Source organism: Anguilla rostrata, chromosome 7 (assembly GCF_018555375.3).
Source record: "Anguilla rostrata isolate EN2019 chromosome 7, ASM1855537v3, whole genome shotgun sequence".
Classification (NCBI taxonomy): domain Eukaryota; kingdom Metazoa; phylum Chordata; class Actinopteri; order Anguilliformes; family Anguillidae; genus Anguilla; species Anguilla rostrata.
In genome coordinates this window covers 9,041,529-9,062,215 of record NC_057939.1, presented here as the reverse complement: position 1 = coordinate 9,062,215, position 20,687 = coordinate 9,041,529, and the positions used below count along the sequence as shown (strand labels likewise).

Sequence of the window (20,687 nt, the reverse complement as noted above, 5' to 3'; positions counted from 1 at the left end):
CTCAAGTCGCGCGCGGGTGTGCCGGGAGCGGGAGAGACCGCGGGGAGCGAGAGGGGGGCGGTCCCGCCGAGGCCGGGGTGAGAAACGGGGCGGGTCATCCGCGGAAAAGGCGAGAACCCTCGCGGCGGTCTACAGAGCTCGCGGTGAGAGAGTCCGGGGTTGCCCGCGGAGACAGAGCTGTGAGAAAGCGTCTTCCTGCAGCACGCCGGACCCGCACCCCTCTCTGCAGACCCGCTCTGACAGATAGGTACCCTAATATTCACCACGGGCACCCTACAGCGTGCCAGTCGGACTTAATGAGGTGCGCTTATTCAGTGAGCTCTGTGTGGCTCTGTGCAGCTGTAGTGCCGCGCCTTGCTGTCAGGACTTGGACCCACAACTACGCGCTGCTACAGAACCTGAGTCCTCACACACCGTTACCTGACTGGCTCTAACAGACCGCCAAAGCCATAACGCGGAATTCAGTGCACTGCCGTGGCCTATAATCCTTCCATGATTCTCACTCACTCACTCACTCTCTCTCTCTCTCTGCTTACCCTCTCTCTCTCTGCTTACCCTTTCTCTCTCTTTGATCCCACTCTCACTTTCTCTCTCTCTCTCTCTCCATTTCTCTCTCAATTTCTCCCGCCCCTCTCTCTCTCCCCAATGATTAGCCAAGACAGCTGTACATCCAGTCGACCGCACGGCCCAGAGATCCGTCACCCCACCGCCACCTTTCCTCTGAGCGTCTGGCCCTCGCCGCAGACAGCCAATCAGCACGGCCGCAGACAGCCAATCAGCACGGCCGCCCGCACACACAGCCCGTGATTAGGGCTCGTTCGGAGCGGGGCAGGTGCGCCCGCGATTTCGGCGCTGGGAGAGGGGTGCTTGCCCGTTAGGCGAAAACGCCGCAGGCGTGTGGGCGGGGAACGCGCAGGGGAGAGCACAGAGGCCGCGCCGTACTCACGCAAATTACGATAATTACGCACGGCGTAAAAAAAGCCGCGTTCTGTCAACACAGATTCTGTTTATCGTTTATTCAGAGTTACTGTGTGTGGTCGGCTCAAAATGGTTTAAGTGGTGTATTTACAATGCAATACACGTACTGTACAGTATGTGCATTTATAATGTACGTGCTTAAGGCTACCCTTCTACACCTTACATCCTGCTTAAGATGTTACAAGTGCCACTCCGTACCCATTTCAAGTAAAACTGGCATCAGTTTGCTGTTCAGATATTAAAATTATACTTTCAATGCTTTGTGGCCCCTTACCTATCCCAAAACTTGGAATTCCCAATAATACACATTAGCACTCAATGCTGCAGCCACTGTTGACCAGACCAGCCATTTCTGTTTACCGAAGCACACAATGCCAATCACCACACTTCCTCCACATCGCCAGTCAGACCGGGTGAGATTAAGATGCCGTCATCCCGGGCACCCGAAACCCTACCACCCCTTGGCGATGCTGGCGTCGACTGCACTGGCACAGTCCGGATTCGATACCCGACTGTATGAACCACCCAACAGCCCCACAGATCACGGTTTAATACAAACACCCGCACCACCACCCCACTGCATTCACAAGCAGTATCATCAGACTTTAAGTGCAATTATCTCTCTGAGGGGACCGGGGACTGTTAGTGAACAGTAAAGCCCTGCTGCTCTAAGGATAAGTGCACTAACGCCACTCTGAAGCACCGCCGGTGTTTAACATGGCCGATGAGTCCTGTCTGCAGACCGCGATCAGCGATCGACGGCACGGGACGAGGTTCACGAAAATCTCCGAGGAGCTCCGTGACTGACAGCCAGTGACGTTCCAGCGGGCCGGCTCCGCGGGCGGGATTAGCCGCCACGCGCCGGGCCGGTCCTTACTGCTGCCCACGGCCAGCTGGCGTGCGCTACAGGGGATACGAGCCCGCAAGGCCAAGGGGGAAGTTCTGCACCTTTCCAACATCAAAACGTCTTCATAAGCTGTATCTGAGCATCCCACAGGGTAGGAGGGAGGGAGGGAGAGAGAGAGAGAGAGAGGGAGGGAGATAGAGAGAGCGGTAGAAGGAGGGGGAGAGAGACAGGGGGCCATAGGCCTGGGGAGAGAGCAGGCTGTATGGGGGAGATAACCAGGCCAGGGGGGGGGGATTGAGTGGGGCCTACAGGTGACGAGCAGGCCTGTTCCCCCCCGTGGGCGGGGCCGAGGAGAGGGCGGTGGAGGAAGATAACCAGGTACCCGCGCTGGGGGGGACAGGAAGCACAGCAGGTGGGGGGGGCACTCAGCCAAGCTCTCCACACACAGCCGGGGAGGAAACGAGGGCAGGTTACCTGTGCCTACGGAGAATAACAAACCTCCAGTTTCCTTTAAAACCAAACGAGACATGGAGAATCCAGCTACACAGCGGCTGCCCTCTGCTGAACACCTCAGAAACAAAATGGCTGCCACCCCACAAAGACGTAGCGTAGCCTCTCTCTGAACATGAATCAAAGTAAAGCTAAATAAATGAATGCAGAAATAATACACAATTCTGCAGTAGTGCAAGAACATATGGCCAACGCTGCTAGGGACTGTGGAGCTCAAACTCCTATCAAAATAAATGCAACTGCACATGTGTGTGCATGTATGAGTGTGTGTGTGTGTGTGCGTGCATGAGTGTGTGTGTGTGTGTGCGCGGACGTGTGGTGTGTGCGTCGTGGAGTGCGTGTGTGTGTGTGTGTGTGTGTGAGTGTGTGTGTGTGTGTGTGTGTGTGGTGCGTGGTGAGTGGTGGTGTGTGTGTGTGTGTGTGTGTGTGTGTGTGTGTGTGTGTGGAGAGGTGTGTGTGTGTGTGTAGAGAGAGTGTGTGTGTGTGTGTGTGTGGTTGTGTGTGTGTGTGTGTGTGTGGAAGTGTGTGTGTGTGTGTGTGAGAGAGAGTGTGTGTGTGTGTGTGTGTGAGAGAGTGTGTGTGTGTGTGTGTGTGTGTGTGGGAGAGAGTGTGTGTGTGTGTGATGGAGAGAGTGTGTGTGTTGTGTGTGTGTGGAGGTGTGTGTGTGTGTGTGAGAGAGAGAGGTGTGTGTGTGTGTGTGTGTGTGTGAGAGAGGAGTGTGTGTGGTGTGTGTGTGTGTGTGTGGGAGTGTGTGTGTGTGTGTTGTGTGAGAGTGTGTGTGTGTGTGTGTGTGTGTGTGTGAGAGTCTGCGTGTGTGTGTATTTGAGAGAGAGTGTGCGTGGGTGTGAGGGTGAGAGTGTGTGTGTATGTGTATGTGGGTGAGAGTGTGTGTGTGTGTGTGTGTGTGTGTGTGTGTGTGTGTGTCTGTGTGTGTGTGTGTGTGTGTGTGAGTGAGTGACTGTGTGTGTGTGTGTGTATGTGCGCACGTGTGCGCCTGGGTGTGTGTGTGTATGCGTGTGCGTGTAGGTGCGCGCATGTGTATACCTGAGTGTGTCTGTGCGCACACGTGTGTGCCTGTGAGTATGGTCATGCTTACACTCGTGTTCAACAAACCATAAATCCCAATCTCAACTAAACGTCAACAGAGCAGCATCAAAGGCTCAGACTCGCGCAAGCACACCACACTCAGCTCAGAAAGCAAGCAGCCACACTCAGCTCAGAAAGCAAGCATACCACACTCAGCTCAGAAAGCAAGCAGCCACACTCAGCCCAGAAAGCAAGCATACCACACTCAGCTCAGAAAGCAAGCATACCACACTCAGCTCAGAAAGCAAGCAGCCACACTCAGCTCAGAAAACAAGCAGCCACACACCGGAGAGCCCGGCTGCAGCTTCATCATACAGCATAATCACATTACAGGGACAGGTTCACTTTCCGGGCTTTTAAATGAACATATTACTTCAGTTTCAGCGTATGCTTTGGGCGTAAAGTGTTTGTGCGCAATGAAGTATTCCTCAGACACGATTCTGAGGACTTGCTGGCAATGAGCACAGGCTGGCTCTGGGCATTTAGGGGGGGGTTTGTGGTCTAAAGCACCAGAGTACGCTGCGTAACTCAAAGCAGCCGGCACAGCTGCACAACATTACACCTCCAGCGGCCGTACACATGAACAGATTAATATTATAATGTCCACTCGCAACTGCGCGCATAAATATCGGTTTTTATATCGCACGGGGCACTCACATCCTGGAGCGCTGCGGTCTCAGGTTGCAGGCGCCGCAGGACACGGCTCCAGCCTCAGAATAATATTAAACTCCATATTTTGTTTAAAGAACAATCCGGCACAATGCGCACTGGCAGCATCTCAAGGCCTGCTAATGTCGCCGTAATTTTGTTTTCTTGCTTTAGAACACAAACTCCTGGACGTCGTACGCACACCATCGTAGAGCCATCTGGCTGTCGGACATGGCGTCCGTGCGATCCTTCTCTGCACACTTCACTGGGCCAATCGAAAACAGGCGCTGACGCCGAAACAATGTCAATGAAGCCCAGAAAAGTAAGCCATCCCCCTAATCGCCACTTTATCATTTTAATTACTGTATTCGCAGCATGTTTCACATTAAGGCAAAACACTGTAGTTCCATTATTTATGAATTTATCTTCATTCCCGGGTTTATGCAGGAATGATCCATTCGCTAATTTCATCCTAATTTTATGGCCAATTACAAACATTGATTTTTCTTTTCTTTTTTTTTTTTCTTTTACTGGATTTTTTTTGGTCTACTTCTGCCAATGCAGCACCGCAACAATAACTTTAAAAACGGATTGAAACAAAAATACAGGAGGGGGAAAAAAATGGAATTAATTTCAAAGAAGCCCAGCAATGTAAGCAGTTCAGTATAAAGATGCCAGCCATCGAAGCCACATCCCCAGAGTCAACATGCAACAGTATCATTACTATGCAGAGATTACAATTCAGACAGCATTGCAAGGCACACACACCAACCTAACAGTCTGACTGACAGACACATATACCAGTATTATGAGCATTAGCATTAAAGATGTAACAGGGCAGACTATTACATTCATACAACTGTATTATAAGCATAAAGCACAGTAACACACAAAACACACACAGCAGTATTACTACAGACAGTACACAGCTTTAACCGGAATGGCCTTAACTCCAGATTCTGCATTTTTTATGCATTAAAAAAAGCCAAACTGCAGGAAAAAAAATGACCTCGTTCTACAAACGCAGATATTCTGAAGCCTTTTTTTAAGCTCACAACAGGCGATGACCCAGACTTGAACCAAAAACAAAAAAATGACTCCTGTTTCTCTGAGCCAACCGTCTTTCGGTGTCTGACATTTGTGTTGTTTATTGACCATAATATTTACACAGCCGTTAGCAATTGGGAGATTCAAAGAGAAAACGCTTCATTTGAATGAAAAGTCGAAAACAAGATGTCACCCTAATAGCCAGCTTTCTCAACACGGGTAAATTAAAACTGAATTCACTTCTGGGGTTTTATAATATTATTAGCCTGTATGGCAAAAATGTTTTTGATCTGAACACCAAAACATTTATTTTTAAACATTTATTTTGTTTATATATTTATTTTTTTAGAATATTTGATCCTGCGAATCCCATCATTTCATCCAGCTTCTGTTAAAAGTATCATAATAAAATTATTAACAACATAATGTGTTATTATGGTGAGTTGGCATATACACACACACACTATTATAGCAGTATTACTACAGAGAGCAGTCTTACTCACACAGCTTTATCATGACAGAGCAAGCAGAAAGCAGTCAACAAAAAACACAAAGCACTTTTATTACAGAAAGCACCATCTCACAGACAGACACGCATACACATGAATGCACATACACACACACCCCACACACACCCACACAGACACCCACACAGACAGACAGACACACACACACACACACACACACACAACAACATCACACAGCACACACACACACACAACTCACCTACCAACACACCTCACTCAAACGTCTACAAACAGCACGAGCACAAACATTCAACACATTCACCCAGACACAGACAAACATCAATCAACACAGCCACTAACACTCCACCAACCCTGCAGAAGACAACACAGCCTCTCACTCACAACACAGCCTCACTCAAACACTCACACACAGCCTCACTCAAACACAGCCTCACTCAAACACAGTCTCACTCCAAAACACAACCTTCACTCCAAACACAGCCTCACTCAAACAGCTCACTCACGACCTCACTCAAAACACACGAGACTCACTCAACACACTCACGAAACACAGTCTCACACAAACACAGCCTCACTCAAACACGGCCTCACTCAAACACAGACTCACCCAAACACAGCCTCACCCAAACACAGCCTCACTCAAACACAGTCTCACCCAAACACAGCCTCACTCAAACACAGCCTCACCCAAACACAGCCTCACTCAAACACAGCCTCACTCAAACACAGCCTCACTGAAACACAGACTCACTCAAACACAGCCTCACTCAGACACTCAAACACAGACTCACTGAAACACACGGCAGGACTGAGAGAATGAGAAGAGCTGAGGGGCGAGGGCCAAACGCGCGGTGACCCCCGCGGCAGGCGGCTAGCGGCGGGCGGAGGTCCCGGACGCCGTCGCTGGCACGCCGGGGTTTTTGGGCGGCGGGGACGGGATGAAGATTTATGGAGCCAATCTCAGGCGGGCCGGCCGGCCGGCCGCGGCTCTCCTCGACGTGTTTCTAATTAAATGAATCAATCAGCGGGCGGGCCCTGCGCGGCGTGTGCGTGTGCGTGTGTATGTGGCGTGTGCGTGTGCGTGGCGTGTGCGCGGGGCGGCGTGTGCGTGCGTGATGCGGCATGTGCTGGGGCACTGGTCGGAGACAGCAGAGAGCATCACAGTGAAGCACCCCCCCCCCCCCACCACTGCTGCTGGAAGAGTTATGGGGGGGGGAGAGAGAGAGGCCCCTACCGCTCAGCTAAGTGTCCAGTATGGCGGGAGGGGGGGGCGGAGACAGGCCAGGGACAGGGGAGAGGGGCGGAGACGGGGCCAGGTCTTAGTGCCTCCCCACTGTGGCCTTAGGGGGAGGGGCCTCGGACCTGTATTAGAGTGGCCATGGAGATTCCCCCCTTTGGCTCCTCACCTCTTCGCGGGCACTCAGTGAACAACGCAAGCCTCTCACCTTCAGAGCACCCCTCCAATGTCATGGCCTGTGGACGTGCACGCTCGCGTACACGTGCACGTGTGTTTACTATGACCGAGCTGCCATAGCCGTTAAACACACACACTCAATCACATGCACACAAAAATAAAAACCTAATTATTACATGGCTATGTTACGTATAGCCGCTATCTGTCAGTGTCGCGGTTTAATTAGGAGACAAACTACACCAGTTTTATCAAAATGTTAAGCTAAAATGTTTTCATATATATCTGTGTTTTCCCTTGGTTTTTTTGCGTGGACCAGTGTCATAAGGGGGATGGTCTATGGGAGGGCTCTAAATAAATAAATAATGGTGAAAGTAAGAGAGACGATAAATCAAATTAAGTTGATCAGGGAAAAACATTAGCTATTGATCTGATGACTGGCAACGAACAATCGTTATTCAACATCAGCAAACAACAGCCAATATCAAATCAGAAATGAATATTAAACGAGCTAATCTACCTAACTAGCAAATGTTAGTTTGCTGAAGTGAGCTAGCTGGCAGATGTTACTACAGAGGACACAGTGTCCTTCACTCCAACAACATCTCCAAAAACAGGATTATAATAACAAATAAGTAACAATTCAAACAAAGGAGCAAACAAAAAATCCACATAATACATGGAAGCAAACAATCACCTTAAGGAAAGAAACGAACAAAGAATAATACACTCGATGTTGCGTAACCACCGCAATACCAAAGCGCTTAGCGGAGAGAGAAAGCCAGGCTGACAGCAGACAGGCCTTTGCTCAGGTTTCTGTTCATTGTAAATAAATCTTTGGCATTTTTCTTTTTTTTTTTTACAAAAGTACAAAAGACTCCCTCTGTGGAGAGAAAAGTGCTTGAGTTTGTGCTATTGTCTGAGCCTCCATTCTCTGGGCATTACAGAGGAAGAGATGTGCATGGGGTCAGGCAGTGAGTAGGTGCTTTGGCAATGGTACAGATGTGACCAAGCCTGCACAGTTAATTTACCTCATAGGGGGCTGGACTATTTCCATATTTTCCCTAACTGTTTAAGACTCAAGCAAAGAGTTAGTACTGCCATTTTGCATCAGACTCGTATTTGGAATTTAGGGTTGGTACTAGATTGGTATTTACGCCTTAAAGGTCCAGGAATCTAAAATCTGTGAATGTTTTGCTTTTGTGTTGTTGTTTTAATGCTTTTTCACAGTCACAAACGGCTGAGATATATTTTTAAATCATTCTTGCAAAAAAACCAAAAACAAATAAAAGCCTGTGCTTGAATCCAGATGCCTGGGCCTTTAAAAAAATGTTTTAACATAATCAATTTGAACAAGCAGACATGTCGGTACTTTATTACAATCTTCTTATTCCATATCAACATTTATATTGGGCTTCTGCTGTCTCCATGGTGAAGAAGACACGGGTTAAAGCGTGTTCACAACTGTATCCGCGAAAATAAAGTCACGCGCTCAAACTAAAGAATCCCTTCAATATTATTTTCCACTCCGCAGACTCTGCGCCTCTCCCTGCGCAACCTTAATGAAGCCTTGAGGAAAATCAATTAAAAAGCTGCTTTGTCTCCTGCCTCAGTGAGTCAGCCTTCGCGCTGAAAGCCGGTGATCCTCTCAGATTTAATATTCCTGTCTGACTCGGCCTTTTTCATCCCTCTCGCTGTAATTATCAGTTCCACACACACGCGCTGAATGGCAAAAACACGCTACAGCGTGTGTCTCTGCGTGCGCCCCGTAATGTCGTCCCCCCTTGGTTTCCTGACGCCCAAACGCGCGTGGGCAGGAAGAAGTTTTCCGACGCGAGCGCGCCCGCTAATGCGTTCCCCCCTCCCCCCCCCCACGCTCGAGCGGGAGCGGGGCCCGCGGGGGTGGGGCGGGGCCCTTGGTGGGCGGCTCATAATGCTCCCCCCCGCCACGGTTCCCGAGCGAAGTCTTCCAGGCAGAAAGTTTCCTTCCGTCTGCGCGCGCCTGCTAATGTCGTCCCCCCGGGAGTTCCTGAGGGGAGCCTCGTTTCGTGGGGGTCCCCCGCAGGCCCCCAGCAGGCCCCCCAGGAGAGACGGAGCGGGCGCGTTTAATGCGGTGGAACGGGAGGGCCTACCCTCACCCTCCAGCCCATTACCCTCGCGGCTGGAGCGCAGACGCCTCGCAGGGTCAGACCGCTTCCGGAACCTTCCGCCACCTGGGAAACGGCACGCGGCGCGCTCGGGTCACGTGACTGTGTGAAAAAATGATGTCTAATGCGCTTTGCTTTTCCCGCCATCTTGCCGACTCCAAACATTACATTACATTACATTACAAACGAACTCCGCTGCAGTGCGAGCTGAACCTGCTGCTGCTGAACACAACGCCACTGCAGCACAGGACGATGCGGGCGTGGCTAAAGGTAACGCCACTGCAGCACCGGGCGATGCGGGCGCAGCTAAAGGTAATGCCACTGCAGCACAGGGTGATGCGGGCGTGGCTAAAGGTAACGCCACTGCAGCACCGGGCGATGCGGGCGCAGCTAAAGGTAATGCCACTGCAGCACAGGGTGATGCGGGCGCAGCTAAAGGCAACGCCACTGCAGCACAGGGTGATGCGGGCGCAGCTAAAGGTAATGCCACTGCAGCACAGGGTGATGCGGGCGCAGCTAAAGGTAATGCCACTGCAGCACAGGGTGCTGCGGGCGCAGCTAAAGGTAATGCCACTGCAGCACAGGGTGCTGCGGGCGCAGCTAAAGGCAACGCCACTGCAGCACAGGGTGATGCGGGCGCAGCTAAAGGTAACATCACTGCAGCACAGGGTGATGCGGGCGCAGCTAAAGGTAACGCCACTGCAGCACAGGGTGATGCGGGCGCAGCTAAAGGTAACACCACTGCAGCACAGGGTGATGCGGGCGCAGCTAAAGGTAACGCCACTGCAGCACAGGGTGATGCGGGCGCAGCTAAAGGTAATGCCACTGCAGCACAGGGCAATGCGGGCGCAGCTAAAGGTAACGCCACTGCAGCACAGGGTGATGCGGGCGCGGCTAAAGGTAACGCCACTGCAGCACAGAGCGATGCGGACGCAGCGCAAAGTCACAGCGCCGCAGCAGCCGTTACCGCGGACATGCCTTCAGCGCGCCGTCGCGACGCAGCGACAGCGTGACCTTGGTCCGTCCTGCAGCCCGTCCCGCCGCAGCGCTGCAGCCCGAGGCGGCGTCTCGGAAATAAGAGCCTCCATCACGGCGGAGATAGCGGCTTCACACGTTAGCGCAGAACAAACGCTGCGGCTCCTCTTAACCCACTCGGCGCTGCCGGGGCTCACCGGTCTCTGTGCTCCGGCACGTTAAGGTGCTTTAATGAGCGCCGTCAGAGACACGCTCCTGTAATTAGGCGTGTCTGAGTGGCGGGGCGTGGTGCGGGGCGTGGCACGGGGCGTGGCACGCAGCCTACGCAGCCCGTGACAGTTCCTGTACGTGCAGCCGAGGGTCTGCTGCAGCTCTCAGCTGTGGCGTTAGGGGCTGCTGTATGTTAGACAGTGGAAGGGCTGAAATGGTGCGATTCACCCTGATCAATGAGCAGAGTGACTGTGTGTGCGTGTGTGTGTTTGTGTGTGTGTGTGTCTACACATTCCCAGTCTGCTGTTTGAACATTGTAAAAAATTACAACATGGTCTGTTAAAAGGATTAAAACCGATTGTTCTACAGCACACTGTACCAGGCCCTGAATCTGAGACAGAGAGGCTGTAACACACCAGGCCCTGAATCACAGACACAGAGTCACAGAGACAGTAACACACCAGGCCCGATCACAGAACGAGTCACAGACAACCACCAGAGTCACAGAGACAGTAACACACCAGGCCCTGAATCACAGACACAGAGTCACAGACACAGTAACACACCAGGCCCTGAGTCACAGACACAGTAACACACCAGGCCCTGAATCACAGACAGAGTCACAGACACAGTAACACACCAGGCCCTGAATCGGAGTGACAGAGACAGAGAGACAGAGGAACCTGAGCCTCTTTGTTGTAGGTAATTAACAGAGAAAAAAGCCCAAACAAAGAGCCGTTTTATGAAGCTCCCGCTATCTGAAGAGTTGCTCATTGGGCCCCGCAGGGTAATTAGCAAGATGCCGCAGTCCTCATTAAGGGGAAGCCATAATCGTAAACAAACAGCAGCGAACTCCAGCAAACTGCAACTGCAAGGACCTGGCAGCGTGTGGAAGGGAAGTGTTCTCCCGCTGACACACACACACACACACGCATACATACACACATATGTACATACACATACATACACACGCGCACACACACACACACACAAAACATACACACACATACATACACACACACACACACACACACACACACACATACATACACACACACACACACACACAAACAAACAAAAACATACACACACATACATACACACAGACACGCAGAGAGACACACAGAGACACACACACACACACAGACACACACACACACACGCGCACCCACCCAAACACAGCGCATCGGCAGCACACACATAAAAGGCCGGGGAGGCGAGAGAATCAGCCCAGGGGTCTTTCACAGACAAGCGTACAGACGGCAGAACAAAAGGAACGAGCGAGCAAAGTTGGCGGCAGATGTGCCCCGCGGTGGCGAGGGGGCGGCGGCGGTATCGGCGGGCGAGCGGCCCTGCGGCGCACCGTACCTGCAGCAGGGGGCGCTGCACCCCCAGCACCTTCATGGTGTCGGCGCTGGCCAGGATCTTGAGGGGGTCGGACACCTTGGTGACGCCCTCGATCTCCTTGTTGATCTCGGTGCGGACCTGGTTGAGGAAGAGGTCGTTGATGTAGTAGGTGAGGAAGGACCGCAGCTGGCACTGCTTGGCCTGGCCGGGACCCATGTTCAGCTCGATCTCCTGGATGAACCTGAAAGACAACGTCAGGGCAACGTCAGGGCAACGTCAAAGCAACGTCCGGGGGTGTTGCATCCACAGGGAAGGCGTTTAACTGAAATGCCCTGGCTTGCTCAATCTCTCTGTGGAGCCCAAAGAAAGGCAAGAAAGCACAATCCAGCAACAGCAGCATTCTGACAATGCTCAGAATGCAGCTTAGCATCTGTCAGCCTGCCAACAGTTTCCTGTACACTGTGTTTACAGATGGTCAGACGATCTGGAGAGGAACGCGGCTAAGCCAACAACAAGAAAACAAAACAGCACGCAGACAGGAAGGAGCCAGGCTTAATACACCCAGGTGGAGGCGGCCCTAGCTTCAGAAAGGGGCTTTTTTCCCTGATTCACTACATAACACACCCATGAGGAAATGAAATAAAAGGGCATGAGCAAGACTAGCAGGCAAAAGACCACCCTAAACCACTATTTTGATGTGAAACAGTGAAATAAATTAATGATCTGCTGACGGGGAGATCCACTCAACTTGCGAGGCGTTCACTGCGTTGAACATACGGACCACGGCTGAATGTTGAGATAAGTCGTAACAAAAAATGAGAATTTATTTTCTTCACACAAGCTGAAGTAGCTTAGCCAATGATCTGAATGCATTCTAATCTTCTCACGGATGCAAATCAGCACATTGGCACAACCAGCCTATCTGCAGGTATGCGTGACACTTCTCTTGTTCCAAACACAGAAATTCCACATCCAACTGCAGTTTGGCTAAATCAAACTTGAGTCCAATAACCTGAAAACATATTTCTCTGGCACAATCGCAGTCATAACAATATCCTGATTTCCTGAAACATTTTATATTCCAGCCTTTTCTGTGTTGCTTTTGTTCTCCATCTCTTTAGGGTAATAAAGTTGAACGCGAGCGTGGTGGTAAACATCTTCAAACCGCTTTTTTTTTGAAGCGAAGGCCCGTCGGGTATGGAAATGAGAACGGGGCGCTCGCTGGCTAACGCCGCGGAGCTGCTGTGGAACAGAACCGGGAGCGGCACCGCGGCTGAGGACTGGGCCGACTCAGGGCAGCGCGGGGCCAAACCAGGAAACAGCCGCCCGCCCCTGGAACCAATCAGATTTCAGCGTTCACTGGCTACCAACCGCTCTCGCCCGGATAGAAAATAATGCAAACGTACAGCTAGGGGAAAAAAAATGGTATTATGACAGAATCAATTCCAGCCTTTGGTGCCCGTCGTAAACGGTTCAACAGATGTTCCGAGTTTTCAGAACCTTAAGCACAGCTGTTTCAAAGGTTCCGGACTTTTTTTAAAAAAAAAAGAGAAAACCAAGCACGCTTGGGGGCTAAGGTGCAAATAGGAAGGTAATAAAACTGCATTGCCACTGATGTGCGTAGTGCCCCCCCCCCCAAATCCAAAATAATCTCGCTCAACCCTGACCCCAGTAAAAATATTTGAGAAGTTGACACTTGAAGTCCGTGCTCATTGGTCCACAAAATTCCAGGATCAACAGATCTTAACGCAACACGCCTTTGCCCAGGAAGAAATACGAGTGTCAGACCATGTGTGTTGCACCGGTGACCTGTAACGAGACTTTGATTTCCAGAGACTTTGACAGCCTTGATTTTATTCAGATGTCACAGCGAGATTTATGCAAGTGAGACATAATAATTGTGAATGAAACTATTGATTTTAAATAGGAACCCTCAAACATATTGTGAAAGTTGCTTTTATCTAGAACATCCTTTCAAATGCCTGAACAACAAAAAGTGATTTATGCTGAACCATTTTTTACTTGGAACACAGTGGGTAATATCAAAAATCAAACGTTACATGATTTTCAAACCAGTATCAAAAGGTAGCTTGAGTAGAGCGCGTGCGGCACTGTGAATACAGTACTTAAATATTCCGAAAGTATAATGAAAGTCAGTAATGGATTAAATCACCATTGACTGTGTTTTTACAGCGTGCTCTTATCACAGATCATTTCTGTGAGCATCCTCACCGTCTCTGCTGTAGAGCACTCTGAGCCCTGTAACAGGCGAAACCGAGTTCTGTCGCTCATAATACGTCTCTCTGTCATCGACCGCAGTGTCTTTCGCCATAAAACTGGACGAAACTGGAGGAGGCTTTAATACAAGAAATGGATTTCATTGGCTAGGTCTGACGAGTGATGAGGTTGTGCTAAATAATAAAAGAGACTGCAATCAAAGCACCTGGGTGTTACAAGGAAAAAAACCAACTGGTGATGAAGATTAAAATAGGCAGATACAGTAAACATGGTAGACATTTCCAAAAAGGTATGTTCACATTTCATATAATAAAAAATGCACGAAAGTGATTAAAAGGAATTTAACATGAATTTCATCGCTGCTATTTTAGAATTTTTAAAATTAGAACGTGGTTGCAACAGTATCATTTAGATGTTTACAGTCTTGCTTTTCAAGCAGCATAGAGTCTTACAAAATGCAATTCTTAAAAGTCATCAACTGCCACATCTTTCATGTTGGCTGAATAATTGAAATTTTAAAATTGAATTCTGTCAAAATGATGGCCTTGGCTGTTCTATTGTTAATAGAAAATAAATCCTAAAATAAAATCCTAAAATCCTTGAAAACAAAAATGAACTTTCTGGGGCGAGAGACAGATTTGTCAGTTAAACTTTGATTTCAACAAAAACAAAAATGAAGGCCTCAATGCAGTCAAAAATAAAAATAAAATAACATAATATTATCAAGGCCGCCTGACAGGACAAAATAACAGCTTGCGTATGTCGAGAACAACTATTCACACTCATTTGCTATTAAAATCACACACACACACACACACACACACACACACACAGGTCACATTGAGACAGTCAATCATTACAGAATAAACACAGTAAACAGATATGAGTTGGCTTGCGCAACCAAATTTGGAGCGAGACCGGTTTGAAAAGACTAATACGTGTATAAACTGCTCGCTACCTCCCATATTCACAACTCCCATTAGATTCTTCAGCAAATTGTACGTTGTGATTTTAAAGAGAAATAGTAACTTTTCAGCTTTTTTTAAATGATATGCTCCCCACATACTCTACATACATACATACTGGATTTCTCTTGATAATGAAGCAGTGCTTTCAGGAAAGCTTGGATGCTGTAGCTTTGCGTGCAATTTATATATGGATCAGTCGGACCCGAGCCGTGCCCAAATGAAAGGACAATACATCCACACAGGGCCTTCCCAGGCAGTATTTCTCTACGAATCATCACAAAAGGAAACGCGTCTGGAAGACGCCAGCCAGATTTGTGCCATTGGTGTAGCTGTGTGCCTGAACAGAAGAGAAACATGGCACATTCAAACGAATGCAGTAACTCCACCCAATGTTAGCCAGTCACCACACTCCTAAATGAACAAAACACCAGATAAAGCTTGCTGACTAAATTGCTGGATAAATATTTTATTAACATGAATAACCCTAGCAGGCATGGCCATGGGTAAGCTCATTTAAGTTACACAACCTTGTTTTGCCAGCAAAATAAAACTGCTAGTAAAATTACTAAATGGCACAAAAAACTACTGGTGCTTTAATGCAAGTGTAAATATAATATATGAAATGACCACCAGATGGTGTGCAGTATACTTTTGTACACAACTACGCAGCCAATTCTAACAGTCGGGTTACGGTGCCAAATTATTTCATGACACCTACAAGCTAATCAAATTATATGTGCAAGGCTTGTGTCTTCAGGCCATTATGAGTGGTGACACCATCGTGTCTGCTCCATTATGCCAGTGGAGCATTTCAGTAAGGTCGGCGTGGCTGCTCCATCTTGCTCATTATCACAACAGCGCGATTCATTGTCAGGGCTGCAGTTGAACTCCGTCTGCTTCATTAGCAGGGTGCTAAAGCTAGCCCGTTTGGTTTGTTACCGCTGCTGGGCGGTGTACTTCCAGAGAGACGTGACCAGTCTACTTGGCTCAGTTTCCCTGATGTTTAGTTCCCTATCAGGGCGGGTACGCAAGCCCGTCTGGTACATTATCAGTGCAGTGTGGTGTGGTTCATTAGCAGCTCCTTATTAGCGGTTCGGTTTGTTATCACAGTAAGGTGGTGTGTGTTCAGAGGCTATCTGGCTCAGTTTCACCGTGGCCCAGCATTTCCACAGGGTGGAGATGCACGTCCATACGGTACATTATCAACACAGTGTGGTTCATTAGCATGAGAGACACTGTGGTTCATGGTGGAGTGGGGGGGGGTCCATTATCACTGAGCTTGCCTGGTTTGTTATCAATGCAGGGTGGTGCATTAGGGCGGGGGGGGGGGTCTACTATCACTGGAGTTTGCTTGGTTTGTTATTAATGCAGGGTGGTATATTAGCGGGGGGGGACATTGTGGTTCATGGGGTGGGGGGGGGGACATTGTGGTTCACGGGGTGGGGGGGGGGACACTGTGGTTCACGGGGTGGGGTGGGGGGGTGCGGGGCGGTACGTCAGCAGGGTGGCGCTGCCCGCCTGACGGGCTCGGTATCTGCAGTGCGGTTCATTATCGGGCCGACGCCGCGGGTCCGGTCGGCCCATTTGAGGAGACAGAGGCTGCGGGTCAGTGGTCTCGAGTGATTTATCGCGCCGCGGTTAGCGGGGCGGCTCTCTCCCACTCCCCGCAAACTGCAAGGCTCAGCACAGCTCTGATCCAATTAGTCAGCAAGGCCGAGAGGAGGTGAACTCCCGCGCGCGCGCGCGTGTGTGTGTGTGTGTACGTGTGTGTGCGAGAGCCGTGCTCACACACCTTGCTCATCCGTAAACACGGGGCTGTGCGCCGTACACACACGACGCAGACGCCGGCTAACCCAGACACGGCGCTACCGCTGCACCAAAAACTCAACACGCGATACACACACACATTATTTACGCACATTTAGCTACGTATGTACCCAGGTGAATGGCTATTTTTCACATAGTAAAATATAAATGCTAGGCTAATGCATTACACTGCTGCAGACTTATGCTGGGAGGCCGGGGCTATAGAGGATAAAGGACGGCTGAAAGGAAAGCAGCCCTACGGTCTCTGGACAGCCTCTGGCCCTGATCCTACGGCCCTGGTGCCACTTTCGCACTCCTGTCAGAGGCGACCTGCTAACGTGCTGAATATTCATCGGCTAACGAAACAGCGCGGCGCCGTGTCCGAGGGCCTAGCAGATGGCGGCCGCGCTCGTCCTTCGACCAGCGACCAGAGGGAACGGGCTACGCGCCGGAGCGAGCAGAGCCGTCGTCCACGGCCGCTCCGCGCGGCCAGAGCGGAGAGGGACGCAACGCGCACTCGTCCGCCTCGTCCGCCACGGCTCTCTGACCCTCCGACTTTATCTGCCGCCTCCTGTTTTTCCACTTTTCTCTTTCCTTTTCGGGCCAGATAGCGAACGAAACGACATTTTTTTCCTCCCTGAGAAAACGGAGGAAATGAGACGGCTTCGCTCAAAGTCAGGCCCCTCGCTATCGCGTCCCTCGAAAGCGTTTTATCTCCCGAACGGCTTTCATTAAGGAGCCAAGACGCGGGGTTGCGGCGGTCAGAAATGGCCGCCGGCTTTAAGGCTAACCGAGTTTTCGGGGGGGGGGGGGACCGCGGGCCGGCCAAGGGCGGCTCGTCCGTGACGGCCGAGGAGGCCGCCGTCGCCGACGGAGATGATGGAGTGAGGAACGCGAAACTCATCAGCGATCCGCGAGCCTCGCTCTGCATGTTTAATGTGAATACTGCGGCCTCCAATACGAACAAGGACAGCCCGTTGGCTAAAAGCTACTCTGTAGACAATAACAATGGTGCACATGAGCAGGAAGGCAGTGGGCATCACACAAATGGGACTGTCACAGTCCACGTCTGTTTTCTATGTCTCACGGTCTATGCCTGTTGAGAGTAGCGGTCAGGAGCCACCCAGAGCAACAAGTGCAGATGGAATCATTCCATTAAAATAATCTTCCCATCTAAGTCCAATGCTACATCAGCAAAAGGAGATATTATTCCAGCAGGTAAGGTAGCTATGTTATGAGTGCGCCTCCATTCAAGACGATGATGATGATGATGACCACGATGAAGTCAACAAAGTTGATGATGACCAATCAATGCCTCCCATTGACAGCACCGAAATAGTGCCAGGAATCTTGAGTCTGTACAAAGGAAGAAAAAAAAAATAGCAATATGGAAAACCTTTACACGCTTTTGATCAGTCACACGTGTGCACCACTGCACATCAGAGAGGGAGAAAAAATCCTGGCGAGGGATATTTCCACATCTCGGGGTGAGTCAGAGGTGGACTTCTGCTCCTCAGGTCTGGAATCTAGTCAGAATTGGTCTTTGAAGCTGAACTTCCGACAAGAGACCATCTGCACGGGAGGAGGGTAGCTGGTGTATCTTAGACAATGAAGTAGGGTGGGAGGAGCCTGGTGGAGATGCTACCTTAATCTCCACCAATCACAGGGAGAGAATGAAGCCTTCCGCACAGGGCAACGGGTGAGGGCATGTGAGAAGACAACAGAGACGCCGTCTCGACGAACCCAAACCTTGTCATGTTCCTTCAGGTCTCTCCGCACGTGTCTATATCAGTGTGTCAGCACACACAAACACAGAACCCGCACGAACAGGAAAATCATGGATCACCGATCATGGGTTACAGTAGTTTTGTTGTTCGCTGTGATTTGACGGAGTAAAACGATCTGCTTTTTCCGTGTCCTCGCCTTCCATCCCCAACAAAGGCGGCTGAAGAACACGGAACGCTACACCTTCGCAGTCAGGACGTGGCACGTAGCGATCATTCTGTTTCATTACCGATACACAATAGGGCGGTTTGGAAGGAACACTGTGTGCCATTGTCTATGCCTCCGTATTAATACTGCCATCTTTTTTTTATTTATTTTTTTTAGACAGCGCTCTTCACATAAACGCCTCAAACGCGCATCGATCATGCGCGCAAAAGAAAAAGGAGGGAAAAATCGATGCGGACAGCGGCTGCGTCGAATGCAACCTATGAGTTATTGCAGAAATTTCAATTACAGCAAACGCGGAGCGGTTGGAATATGTAATGAGGCAAAGGAGACGGAGGCCCCCGCTCGTTACGGCTCCCAGGATGCAACGCTCCCAGAGCGCGCCGCGCCGATGCCAGCCCTGTTGTTCTAATACAAGCTATTTGTTATCATTACCGGTGTAATCTATCCAGAGTGACTTTGAAACAACAATCAGCAACGATCTATGGGGGTGGCAGTGTGCAGCACGGCGGTTAGGGAACTGGAGTGGAATTCAAAGGTTGGGGGTTTGATTCCCAGCTGGAGCTCAGACATGCTGCTTTACCTGAACTGCTTCAGTACAATATCCGGCTGCATAAAAGGACTGCATGTACATTACATTACAGTACAGGCATTCAGAAGATGCTCTTATCCAGTGCGGCTTACGAAACATTCTGAATAGTATTTACATAGCATCCATTTATACAGCTGGATATATGCTGAAGCAAGGAATTTAACTTGTGACCTTCAGGTTATAAGCCCTGTTCCTTACCCATTATACTACAACTGCTGTGTAGTATATGTAAGAATCTCTGTAAAATAGCTCTGAAAAACAGCACGTGCTAAATTCTGAAAGGTAATGTAATCTGCATATAAGCTGGATGTATAGCGTTAAGAGGACCGCTTCAGGAACATGGCACGCATGCTCCAACGTGACCCAAACACAGCCGGTCCTCCAGGGACAGCCCGAGCCTCCGAGCGGCGTTAGAGAAGCCCGTCGCCAGGGCAGAGCTGCGGCCCACGTCGCCGCGGAGACACACCGCGGCCAAAACCGCTCGGCCGGCCTCCCCTGTCCGCGAAATCCTTCATTAGCGGCCGTGCAAATCTGCTTACCAAACCCCTGGCAACTGTCACATGGCAACCGTCGCCGAGGCTCGCGCTGCGCCCGGCGACGGGGTCCGGCGGCGCGCGGCGCGGGGCAGGGGGCCGAGGGCGCATAACTCACGGCTAATAAGGGGATTATGCGCCGTAATTAGAGCGCGGTTCCATTCGTTTGTCAGAGAGGGGAAACAGAATCACTGCAACAAGGCGCTGCGGCGGCGGCGCGGTCGGGTCCAAATGGCAGCTCTCTCCGTAAGCGCTCATCACCGAGCAATCTTCACTCCTCCTCCTCCTCCCCCGGATAATGGCACTGACACGCGGGGCAGGGGAGGGGGGGGCTTGGGGGGGGGGGGGTTCCCAGGGGACGGCCTGTCTGGGAGGAATGGAGAGTGATGATCAGGACGGGACGGTCATAAACAAGCGGTGTGTGCCGTGCGGGCGTGCGGGCGTGTTTTTTATGCGTGTGCACGTGCATGTACAGGATCGTGTGCGTGCACGTGCGCAGCTTCAGTGCGCCGGACCCGGAGAGCCGCCTCGCCCTTCACAACCAGCGGCTGCGACCTTGACCGCTCGCTCGCATTCAAAATTAGCCCAGCCCACCCAAAGGCTCCCTGCTCCTACTACATGAGCTAGCACGCTAAGCATTAGCATTTCTCTGAGTGAGAAACAAAAAGACTTCGAAATATTAGCACAGAATTTTAACTCTGATTAACCACAGCCAATGCCTCCTCTGAACCTGAACCTTTTGCTGTATGAACGTCGTTGAACGGGCGAGCGGGGGGGGGCCTTGAAGGGGGGCGGAGCCGGGCAGGGCGAACCAGGAAGCGGAGTGGCGAGCGCGGGGACGAGCGATCAGAGGTCGCGCGCGGAGCGCTCCTGTCAGGGCGCTTCGCGTACGAACAGCGCCCCTCT

The 20,687-nt window shown here is 50.6% G+C and overlaps 1 protein-coding gene across 16 annotated transcripts in view; it reads right to left on the bottom strand.

The window, feature by feature from the left end:
• exoc4 (exocyst complex component 4) overlaps nt 1–20,687 on the bottom strand; it is a 155,445-nt gene that overhangs the window by 45,822 nt on the left and 88,936 nt on the right. For all 16 annotated transcript variants that reach the window (XR_010331156.1, XR_010331154.1, XR_010331143.1 and 13 more), the window contains exon 11: nt 11,716–11,935. Coding sequence is in view for 1 of the 16 variants with exons in the window: in XM_064342642.1 (XP_064198712.1) it covers nt 11,716–11,935 (220 nt within the window). In the remaining 15 variants the exon portion in view is untranslated. The remainder of the gene's footprint in view (nt 1–11,715; nt 11,936–20,687) is intronic.